This window comes from Mobula hypostoma, chromosome 28, assembly GCF_963921235.1.
Source record: "Mobula hypostoma chromosome 28, sMobHyp1.1, whole genome shotgun sequence".
NCBI lineage: Eukaryota > Metazoa > Chordata > Chondrichthyes > Myliobatiformes > Myliobatidae > Mobula > Mobula hypostoma.
The window spans coordinates 27117622-27129178 of record NC_086124.1 but is presented as its reverse complement, the minus strand read 5'-3'; the positions used below and the strand labels follow the sequence as shown (position 1 = coordinate 27129178).

The 11557-nt window shown below is 52.0% G+C and overlaps 2 protein-coding genes across 2 annotated transcripts; one reads left to right on the top strand and one right to left on the bottom strand.

Moving 5' to 3' along the window:
* Nucleotides 1–2622: 2622 nt before the first annotated feature.
* Nucleotides 2623–3111, top strand: LOC134338970 (pneumococcal serine-rich repeat protein-like; the record flags this gene model as incomplete). Its single annotated transcript, XM_063035191.1, has 1 exon — nucleotides 2623–3111. A coding segment is annotated over one exon (489 nt), but the record flags the coding sequence as incomplete, so codon positions are not given.
* A 49-nt stretch (nucleotides 3112–3160) lies between these two features.
* Nucleotides 3161–4169, bottom strand: LOC134338969 (skin secretory protein xP2-like). Its single transcript, XM_063035190.1, has 2 exons — nucleotides 3255–4169; nucleotides 3161–3172 (listed from the first exon to the last, which is right to left on the bottom strand). The coding sequence occupies exons 1-2, from the start codon at nucleotides 4167–4169 to the stop codon at nucleotides 3161–3163; spliced, it is 927 nt and encodes a 308-aa protein (XP_062891260.1).
* Nucleotides 4170–11557: the final 7388 nt, after the last annotated feature.

Genomic DNA, 11557 nt, shown 5'->3' with positions numbered 1-11557 from the left:
CTCCCTTCTTCACTGACTTCCTCTGATAGTTTATCTACCTCTGCTACTTCCTCTGCCGGCTTCTCTCCCTCGGCAACTTCCTCGGCCAGCTTCTCTCCCTCGGCAACTTCCTCGGCCGGCTTCTCTTCCTCCGCAATTTGCTCTGCCGGTTTCTCTCCCTCAGCAACTTCCTCAGCCGGTTTCATTTCCTCAGCAACTTCCTCGGCCGGCTTCTCTTCCACAACAATTTCCTCGGCCGGCTTCTCTTCCTCGGCAACTTCCTCGGCCGGCTTCTCTTCCTCGGCAACTTCCTCGGCCGGCTTCTCTTCCTCGGCAACTTCCTTGGCTGGCTTCTCTCCCTCGGCAACTTCCTCGGCTGGCTTCTCTCCCTCGGCAACTTCCTCGGCCGGCTTCTCTCCCTCCACAACTTCCTCTGCCGGTTTCTCTCCCTCAGCAACTTCCTCAGCCGGTTTTATTTCCTCAGCAACTTCCTCGGCCGGCTTCTCTTCCACAGCAACTTCCTTGGCCGGCTTCTCTCCCTCGGCAACTTCCTCGGCCGGCTTCTCTTCCACAGCAACTTCCTCGGCCGGCTTCTCTCCCTCGGCAACTTCCTCGGCCGGCTTCTCTTTCTCGGCAACTTGCTCGGCCGGCTTCTCTCCCTCCCCAACTTCCTCGACCGGCTTCTCTCCTTCCGCAACTTCCTCAGCCGGCTTCTCTCCCTCGGCAACTTCCTGGAACGGCTTCTCTCCCTCAGCAACTTCCTCAGCCGGCTTCTCTCCCTCCGCAACTTCCTCTGCTGGCTTCTCTCCCTCCGCAACTTCCTCTGCCGGCTTCTCTCCCTCCGCAACTTCCTCTGCCGGCTTCTCACCCTCCGTAACTGCCTCTGCCGGCTTCTCTCCCTCAGTAACTGCCTCTGCCGGCTTCTCTCCCTCAGCAACTTCCTCTGCCGGCTTCTCTCCCTCGGCAACTTCCTCTACTGGCTTCTCTTCCTCGGCAACTTCCTTGGCCGGCTTCTCTCCCTCGGCAACTTCCTCAGCCGGCTTCTCTTCCTCGGCAACTTGCTCGGCCGGCTTCTCTCCCTCCCCAACTTCCTCAGCCGGTTTCTCTCCCTCCGCAACTTCCTCGACCAGCTTCTCTCCCTCGGCAACTTCCTCAGCCGACTTCTCTCCCTCCGCAACTTCCTCTGCCGGCTTCTCTCCCTCCGCAACTTCCTCTGCCGGCTTCTCTCCCTCCGTAACTGCCTCAGCCGACTTCTCTCCCTCAGCAACTTCCTCTGCCGGCTTCTCTCCCTCCGTAACTGCCTCAGCCGACTTCTCTCCCTCAGCAACTTCCTCTGCCGGCTTCTCTCCCTCGGCAACTTCCTCTACCGGCTTCTCTCCCTCGGCAACTTCCTCTACCGGCTTCTCTCCTTCTGTAACTTCCTTGGCCGGCTTCTCTCCCTCGGCAACTTCCTCAGCCGGCTTCTCTCCCTCAGCAACTTCCTCTGCTGGCTTCTCTTCCTCTGCCGGCTTCTCTCCCTCGGCAACTTCCTCAGCCGGCTTCTCTCCCTCAGCAACTTCCTCTGCTGGCTTCTCTTCCTCAGCAACTTCCTCTGCCGGCTTCTCTCCCTCGGCAAATTCCTCTGCCGGCTTCTCTCCCTCGGCAACTTCCTCGACCAGCTTCTCTCCCTCCGCAACTTCCTCTGCCGGCTTCTCTCCTTCTGTAACTTCCTCTGCCGGCTTCACTCCCTCTGCAACTTCCTCCGCGGGCTTCACTCCCTCCGCAACTTCCTCTGCCGGCTTCTCTCCCTCGGCAACTTCCTCTGCCGGCTTCTCTCCCTCGGCAACTTCCTCGGCCAGATTCTCTTCCTCAGCAACTTCCTCTGCCGGTTTCATTTCCTCATCAACTTCCTGAGCCGGCTTCTCTTCCTCTGCAATTTCCTCAGTCAGCTTCTCTTCCTCCGCAACTTCCTCTGCCGGCTTCTCTCCCTCCGCAACTTCCTCGGCCGGCTTCTCTCCCTCGGCAACTTCCTGAGCCGGCTTCTCTTCCTCTGCAACTTCCTCAGTCGGCTTCTCTTCCTCCGCAACTTCCTCTGCCGGCTTCTCTCCCTCCGCAACTTCCTCGGCCGGCTTCTCTCCCTCGGCAACTTCCTCAGCCGACTTCTCTCCCTCCGCAACTTCCTCGACCGGCTTCTCTTCCTCCGCAACTTCCTCAGCCGGCTTCTCTCCTTCTGTAAATTCCTCGACCGGCTTCTCTCCCTCTGCAACTTCCTCAGCCGGCTTCTCTTCCTCCGCAACTTCCTCAGCCGGCTTCTCTTCCTCCGCAACTTCCTCTGCCGGCTTCTCTCCCTCCGCAACTTCCTCTACTGGCTTCTCTCCCTCCGCAACTTCCTCAGCCGGCTTCTCTTCCTCAGCAACTTCCTCTACCGGCTTCTCTCCCTCCGCCACTTCCTCTACCGGCTTCTCTTCCTCAGCAACTTCCTCTGCCGGCTTCTCTCCCTCAGCAACTTCCTCTGCCGGCTTCTCTTCCTCAGCAACTTCCTCGGCCGGCTTCTCTCCCTCTGCAACTTCCTCGGCCGGCTTCTCTCCCTCTGCAACTTCCTCAGCCGGCTTCTCTCCCTCTGCAACTTCCTCAACCGGCTTCTCTCCGTCCGCAACTTCCTCTACCGGCTTCTCTTCCTCAGCAACTTCCTCTACCGGCTTCTCTCCCTCCGCAACTTCCTCGGCCGGCTTCTCTCCCTCTGCAACTTCCTCAGCCGGCTTCTCTCCCTCCGCAACTTCCTCTGCCGGCTTCTCTTCCTCAGCAACTTCCTCTACCGGCTTCTCTCCCTCCGCAACTACCTCAGCCGGCTTCTCTCCCTCTGTAACTTCCTCTGCCGGCTTCTCTTCCACAGCAACTTCCTTAGCCGGCTTCTCTCCCTCCGCAACTTCCTCTGCCGGCTTCTCTCCTTCTGTAACTTCCTCGGCCGGCTTCTCTTCCTCCGCAACTTCCTCTACCGGCTTCTCTCCTTCCGCAACTTCCTCTACCGGCTTCTCTCCCTCCGCAACTTCCTCTACCGGCTTCTCTCCCTCTGTATCTTCCTCTGCCGGCTTCTCTTCCACAGCAACTTCCTTAGCCGGCTTCTCTCCCTCCGCAACTTCCTCTGCCGGCTTCTCTCCTTCTGTAACTTCCTCGGCCGGCTTCTCTTCCTCCGCAACTTCCTCTACCGGCTTCTCTCCCTCGGCAACTTCCTCTGCCGGCTTCTCTCCCTCGGCAACTTCCTCGGCCGGCTTCTCTCCCTCAGCAACTTCCTCTACCGGCTTCTCTCCCTCAGCAACTTCCTCTGCCGGCTTCTCTCCTTCTGCAACTTCCTCAGCCGGCTTCTCTTCCTCCACAACTTCCTCTACCGGCTTCTCTCCCTCAGCAACTTCCTCGACCGGTTTCTCTCCCTCGGCAACTTCCTCGGCCGGTTTCTCTCCCTCGGCAACTTCCTCTGCCGGCTTCTCTCCCTCGGCAACTTCCTCGGCCGGCTTCTCTTCCTCGGCAACTTCCTCGGCCGGTTTCTCTCCCTCGGCAACTTCCTCGGCCGGCTTCTCTCCCTCCGCAACTTCCTCGGCCGGTTTCTCTCCCTCGGCAACTTCCTCTGTCGGTTTCTCTCCCTCGGCAACTTCCTCGGCCGGTTTCTCTCCCTCGGCAACTTCCTCTGCCGGCTTCTCTCCCTGGGCAACTTCCTCGGCCGGCTTCTCTCCCTTGGCAACTTCCTCGGCCGGCTTCTCTCCCTCGGCAACTTCCTCGGCCGGTTTCTCTCCCTCCGCAACTTCCTCGGCCGACTTCTCTTTGTCTTGTTGCCCCTCCTGTGTTTCCTGATCTTCCGCTTCCCTCCCTCCTTGTTCCGGCTGCTCTTCCTCCGGCTTTACTTCCTCTCCCTCTTTCTGCTCTACCACGTTCTCCTCCCCTTCCACCTTATCTTCCTCCAACCCTCTCTCCTCCGGCGCTGTCTTCTCCTCCTCTGGCACTTTGTCTCTGTCCGGCGTTGCCTCTTCTTCTCCGGCCACCATCCCTCTCTCTGCCTCTTCCCCTTCCTCCCTGGATAGCTGCCCCTTTCCTTCGTTAGCGTTCTCCGTTTCCTTGCCGCCTTTCGCCTCGGGCTGTGACGTCTCGCCTTCGGCCTCCGCCTGCTGCCCCTCTCCCGCACCAGCAGTCACGTCCCACTGCCCCTGCGGCGCCTCCATCGCTTCTGTTCTTTCCGTGTTGGCTTCGTAACTTGTCTTCTAAATTCTCCTTCACCCAGGCAGTGCTCCTCACTTCAGGGATCCTCTGACCAGGAGTGTTACTGATGAAGTTTGTGTTGAGGTGAGGGGCTGTTCTTTGAGGGATGGAGGTTGTTGTTCTTGGGGGGGGGGGGAGGGAGGTGGGAGCCGTCCTGCCGGTTCTCCAATGGAGATTGATGCTGGAATGTTCCCTGCTTGTGACGTCATCTCTGTCCTAGCGTCAGCGGGTGACGTCACAAGGGTACGACGTGTTCAGATAGTCCCCGCCCCCGGCCACGCCACGCGAGTTTCTGATCCCCGCGCCGGGCTCCGGGAGCCCGAGGGCCGCCGGAGGAACGCAGCAGGTCAAGCGGCGTCTGCGGACCGGGATAGACGGCCGGCGTTTCGGGTGGTGGGGGGCGGGGGATCGTGGGAGGGGATCGGAGGGAGAGGTGAGGGCTGAAGGGGAAGGAATCTGACAGGACAGGAGAGTGGATCGTGACTGCAGGGCATTAGTGAAATCGATTATTTCCTTCAGTAGATCCTCAACTGCACCCTTCATTGAATTTATCTGCAATATAGCTGACAGAATAACTGTTTAATCCCTCTAATAGTTTTTAATGCACATTTTGTATTTTTTTGTACCTAAAGGCTTATATTTTGTACTTTAAAGCATATATTTATGACTAAACAACCTTGCAACAACAATTTCCTTCGGGATAAATGAAGTTTAATCTTAATCCCTCAACTCTTCCTATCCATGCACCGGTCTAAATGTCTTTTAGACTCTGACTTTGTACCTGCATCTAGTTCAATGTGCCCACTACCCTCAGAGTGGAAAATATTTCTCCCCAAATCCCTTACCCCCTTTCACCGTAGACCTGTTCCCACCAGACTCCTCCACTCAGAGGGTGGTGAGAGCTGCCAGCAGAAGTGGAGGGTGCAGATTCGATTTCTGTGTTTAAGGTTGGAACATGGATGGGAGGGGTGTGGAGAGACGAGACAGAGTAACAGTTCAGTATGGACTCTCCTTCCTGGGGAAGAGGCTGTGACCATCATATCATGCATGGCTTTATTAACTGCTGAGCGGTCACCCCATCAGCTTCCTTCACTCCAGAGAAAACAGCTCCGGAGTCTCTCCAGTCGCTCCTCCTAACTCAAGTCCCCCATCTGGCATCATGGTCAGCCCAGACATTGTGAGCTGAAGGGCCTATTCCAGTGTTGTACTGTCCCACGCTACACCATAAGACACCTCCCCTCATCCCCATTTTAACAGGCGTCCTCATAGTCTCAGCTTGTGCCCTCTGGTCCAAGACTCCCCCGCTATAGGAAATACCCTCTCAGGAATGAGCAATGCTGTCAGTTTAGAGGCAGCTGGAGCGTGTTAGATCGTAAGAAATTGGAACTGTGGTTTAGCTAACACACAGTTCCGTTGAAGGAACCCACCCGCCATCCACGTTCAAAGTTCAACATGAATTTTTATTATCAAAGCACATATAGGTCACCACATACAACCTTGAGACTCATTTTCTTGCAGGCATACTCAATAAATCCACAATAGAGTCAATGAAAGACCGTGCCACCTTGGGCGTTCAGCCAGTGTGCCAAAGCCAACAAACTGCAAATACAAAAAGAAAGAAATAATAAATAAATAAGCAATAAGTATCAAGAATATGAGATAGAGAGTCCTTCAAAGTAAGTCCATTGGTTGTGGGAACATTTCAGTGATGCGGCAAGTGAAATTATCCCCTCTGATTCAAGATTCTGATGGTTGGGAGGTAATAACTGTTCCTGAACCTGGTGATGTGAGTCCTGAGGTTCCTGTATCTTCTTCCTGATGGCAGCAGCGAGAGGAGAACATGTCCTGAGTGGAGTGGGGGTCCATCTGTATTCTTTATTCACAAACGAGAGGGATATTGTTGCTGGAAAATTCTGAGATGAGATTGGTGAAATTCTGGAACATACCATCAACATCATCATTACGTGCTGTGTCACATGACATCATCATTCTGTGACATGTCATATGACATCATCATTATGGGCCATGACCGTGATTGTTCTTGGCAAATTTTTCTACATTAGTGGTTTGCCATTGTCTTCTTCTGGGCAGTGTCTTCACAAGACCGGGTGACCCCAGTACTCTTCAGACATTGCCTGGCATCAGTGGTTGCATGACCAGGACTTGCGATATGTACCAGCTGCTCATACGACCATCCACCGCCTGCTCCCATGGTTTAACTCCACCCCAGAACTCCTAACAAGAAAATGCCAGAGGAACTCATCAGCATCTCTGGAGGGGAAAAATCGGTCCATGTGTTGGGCCTGAGATGAGTTTCTTAACAAAGAGAGTTTGGATGTTTGAGTGGGTACCTGACAGCCCATTCAGATGTAGCGTGGACTGCCTCGGGAGAAAGGGAGGTCCCTGATTTTTGTGTCCCTGATGGAGGTTGTTAAATCTGCAGTGGCCACAGTTGAGGTACCAGGTGACTGGAGGATGACAAATGTTCCTCCTTTGTTCAAGAAGGAAGCAATGTAATTGCAGCCGGACTTTGACCAATTGGAAGAATGGACAAAAAAGTGGCAGATGGAATACAGTGCTGGGAGATGTATGAATATGCATTTTGGTAAAAGCAACAATAGTGCGGACTAATATCTAAATGGGGAGAAGGTTCAATTATCAGAGGTGCAGAGGGACTTAGGAGTCCTTGTGCAAGACTCCCAGATGGTTAATATACAGGTTGAGTCTGTCGTAAGGATGGCAAATGCAATGTTGGCATTTAGTTCAAGGGGAATAAAATATAAAAGCAAGGAGATAATGCTGAGCCTTTATAAGACACTAGTCAGGCTGCACTTGGAGTATTGTCAAAAGTTTTGGGCCCCATATTTCAGAAAGGATGTGTTGTCATTGGAGAGAGTCCAGAGGAGGTTCACAAGAATGATTCTGGGAATGAAGGGGTTAACTTATGAGGTGTGTTTGGCAGCTTTGGGCCTGTACTCAATGGGATTTAGAAGAATGCAGGGGGATCTCATTGAAACCTACTGAATGCTGGAAGGACTACACAGGGCGGATGTGGAGAGGATGTTTATTCTGGTGGGGGTGTCCAGAACTAGAGGGTACAGCCTCAGAATTGAGGGGTGACCTTTTTAGAACAGAGGTAAGAAGCAGTTTTTTTTAACCAGAGAATAGTGAATTTGTGGAATGCTGCGCCACAGACTGTGGAGGAGGCCAAGTCAGTGGGTATATTTAAGGCAGAAGTTGATAGTTCCCTGATTGGTCAAGGCATCCAAGGATATGGTGAGAAGGCAGGTGAATAGGGTTGAGTGGGATCTGGGATCAGCCTTGATGGAATGGTGGACTAGAGTAGATGGGCTGAATGGCCTAATTCTGCTCCTATGTCTTAAGTTTTAAGGGCAGCGGGGGAAAGCCTGCTCGTCACAGGGGTATTGTAAAAGAATTCTGAGGGGCGGAACCTATCTGTACTTGGAAAGAATTAATCAAAGGCAGTTGGTGTGGCCTTTTTAATGGGGAGATCTTGCCCGACCGAAGTAAATGATCTTTTCTGGAGGCAACGGTTGTTTTGACAAGGGCAGTGCAGCTGTCGCCGTCTACGTGCTCTTCAGTAAGGGCCCTGACAGGGTCCCGCAGGGGACAGCGCCAGTCCAGAAGCTTGGAGCCCCTGGATCCAGGGCAACAGAGTCCAAACTTGGCTTGGTGCACGAGGCACAGGGTGCTGCCTTTGTGACCAGTGCTGTAGAATGTTGCTGTTTGTCCTATCAGAATCAGGCTTATTGTCACTGACATAGGTCATGAGATTGGTTACTCTGCAGCAGCGGGACAGTCTTCTGGTTAAGTCCATCACCCCTCCTAGGGTATAGGCCACCAACAGCAGCTCGCCAGAGGACTGGGCCAGCCTTTCAAGCTGTTAGCCCACTGAAGATCCTTCCTCTCCCAGGAATATGGTCTTCGGAATTTCTGTTGCTGTTTCTGTAGCGCTGGGTTTTTACGGGATGGGCTTGCTGGCCTCGTGCTCGACCTTCTTCCTTTGACAGCCGGCCTTGGGGCTGTCCATGGCAGAGTTCAGCAGTACTGAATCAGATGTAGGAAAGTCACTATCAGTCACAATAAAGCATAAATCATGTAAAAAGCTGGTGGTTTCTTTGGGTTTACGGACTGCTCAGAAATCTGAGGGTGACGAGAAGAAGCTGTTCCGAACATGTTGAGTGTCCTGTACCTCCTCCCTGACACCAGGTACACAAAGAGGGTGGTGTGGCTCCTTGATGATTACTAAAACATAGAACAGCATTTTGTGCCGACCTACAGAAACCTCCTCCATGATCAATCTAACCCTTCCCTCCCACGTAGCTCTCCATCCATGTGCCTACCTAAGAGTCTCTTCGATGTCCTGTTTGAGTGCTGTTGGCGGGGACGGCCTACCTGGGGGAAGCAACAATGGTCGCTCCTCTGGCACAGAGTCTGGCCCTGTGGCTCAGAAGGGTAGGGAAAGGAAGAGGATGGCAGCAGTGTAAGGGTTCTCTATAGGTAGAGGGTCAGACAGGCGATTCTGTGGACGCAGGAAAGAAACGTGGATGGTAGTTTGCCTCCCAGGTGCCAGGGTCCGGGATGTTTCTGATCACGTCCATGATATCCTGAAGTGAGAAGGAGACGAGCCAGAGTTCTTGGTACATATTGATACAACGACATAGGTAGGAAAAGGGAGGAGGTCCTGAAAGCAGACTACAGGGAGTTAGGAAGGAAGTTGAGAAGCAGGACCTCAAAGGTAGTAATCTCAGGATTACTGCCTGTGCCATGTGACAGTGAGTATAGGAATAGAGTGAGGTGGAGGATAAATGCATGGCTGAGGGATTGGAGCAGGGGGCAGGGATTCAGATTTCTGGATCATTGGGACCTCTTCTGGAGCAGGTGTGACCTGTACAAAAAGGACGGGTTGCACTTGAATACGAGGGGGGCCAATATCCTGGCGGGGAGGTATGCTAAGGCTATCAGGGAGAGTTTAAACTGGGATTGCTGGGGGGTGGGAACCAAACTGAAGAGACTGGGGAAGACGAGGTAGGCTCACAGATAGAGAAAGCTTGGAGACAGTGTGAGAGGGAGGATAGGCAGATGATAGAGAAGTGATGCGCTCAGACCAATGGTTTGAGATGTATCTGTTTTAATGCAAGGAGTATCATGAACTTAGAGCGTGGATCAGCACTTGGAGCTATGATGTTGTGGCCATTACAGAGACTTGGTGCAGGGGCAGGAATGGCTACTTCAAGTGCCAATAGACAATAGGTGCAGGAGTAGGCCATTTGGCCTTTCGAGCCAGCACCACCATTCACTGTGATCATGGTTGATCATTCACTATCAGTATCCAGTTCTTGCCTTATCCCCATAACCTTTGATTCCGCTATCTTTAAGAGCTCTACCCATCTCTTTCTTGAAAGCATCCAGAGACTTGGCCTCCACAGCCTTCTGGGGCAGAACATTCCATATATCCACCACTCTCTGGGTGAAAAAGTTTTTCCTCAACTCCGTTCTAAATGGCCTACCCCTTATTCTTAAACTGTGGCCTCTGGTTCTGGACTCACCCATCAGCAGGAACATGCTTCCTGCCTCCAGCGTGTCCAATCCCTTAATAATCTTTTATGTTTCAATAAGATCCCCTCTCAGCCTTCTAAATTCCAGAGTATACAAGCCCAGTTGCTCCAATCTTTCGACATATGACAGTCCCGCCATCCCGGGAATTAACCTCGTGAACCTACGCTGCACTCCCTCAAATTTGGAGACCAAAACTGCACACAGTACTCCAAGTGTGGTCTCACCAGGGCCCTGTACAGCTGCAGAAGGACCTCTTTGTTCTTATGCTCAATTCCCCTTGTTATGAAGGCCAGCATGCCATTAGCTTTCTTCACTGCCTGCTTTCAGTGACTGACGTACAAGAACACCTAGATCTCGTTGTGCTTCCCCTTTTCCTAACTTGACTCCATTTAGATAATAATCTGCCTTCCCGTTCTTATCACCAAAGTGGATAACCTCACATTTATCCACATTAAGCTGCATCTGCCCACTCACCCAGCCTGTCCAAGTCGCCCTGCATTCTCATAACATCCTCCTCATAATTCACACTGCCACCCAGCTTTGTGTCATCAGCAAATTTGCTAATGTTACTTTTAATTCCCTCATCTAAATCATTAATATATATTGTAAACAGCTGCAGTCCCAGCACCGAACCCTGCAGTACCCCACTGGTCACTGCCTGCCATTCCGAAAGGGACCCGTTAATCGCTACTCTTATGTTTTCTGTCAGCCAGCCAATTTTCAGTCCATGTCAGTACTCTGCCCCCAATACCATGTGCCCTAATTTTGCCCACTAATCTCCTATGTGGGACTTTATCAAAGGCTTTCTGAAAGTCCAGGTACACTACATCCACTGGCTGTCCCTTGTCCATTTTCATAGTTACATCCTCAAAAAATTCCAGAAGATTAGTCAAGCACGATTTCCCCTTCATAAATCCATGCTGACTCGGACCAATCCTGTTACTGCTATCCAGATGTTCGTAATTTCATCTTTTATAATTGACTCCAGCATCTTTCCCACCACCGACATCAGGCTAACCAGTCTATAATTCCCTGTTTTCTCTCTTCCTCCCTTTTTGAAGAGAGGGACAACATTAGCCACCCTCCAATCCACAGGAACTGATCCTGAATCTATAAAACATTGGAAAATGATTAGCAATGCATCCACGATTTCTAAAGCCACCTCCTTAAGTACCCTGGGATGCAGACCATCAGGTCCCGGGGACTTATCAGCCTTCAGACCCAACAGCCTATCCAACACCATTTCCTGCCTAATATAAATTTCCTTCAATTCATCCAATACCCTAGGTCCTTTGGCCACTATTACATCTGGGAGATTGTTTGTGTCTTCCCTAGTGAAGACAGATCCAAAGTACCTGTTCAGCTCGTCTGCCATTTCCTTGTTCCCCATAATAAATTCACCCGCTTCTGTCTTCAAAGGCCCAATTTTGGTCTTAACTATCTTTTTCCTTTTCACATACCTAAATGCCAGGCTTTAGATGTTTCAGAAAGGACGGGGAGGAAGGCAAAAGAGGTGGGGGTGTGGCACTATTGATCAGAGATAGTGTCACAGCTGCAGAAAAGGAGGAAGACATGGAGGGGTTGTCAACGGAGTCTCTATGGGTGGAAGTTCGGAATAGGAAGGGATCAATAACTCTACTGGGTGTATTTTTATAGACTACCCAATAGTAACAGGGACATCGAGGAACAGATAGGGAGACAGATTCTGGAAAGGAGTTGGGAAAGGAATAACAGGGTTGTTGTGGTGGGAGATTTTAATTTCCCAAATATT

Excerpts from the sequence above, each read along its gene's own strand:
- LOC134338969 (XM_063035190.1), bottom strand. The coding sequence starts at position 4,169 with ATGGAGGCGCCGCAGGGGCAGTGGGACGTGACTGCTGGTGCGGGAGAG.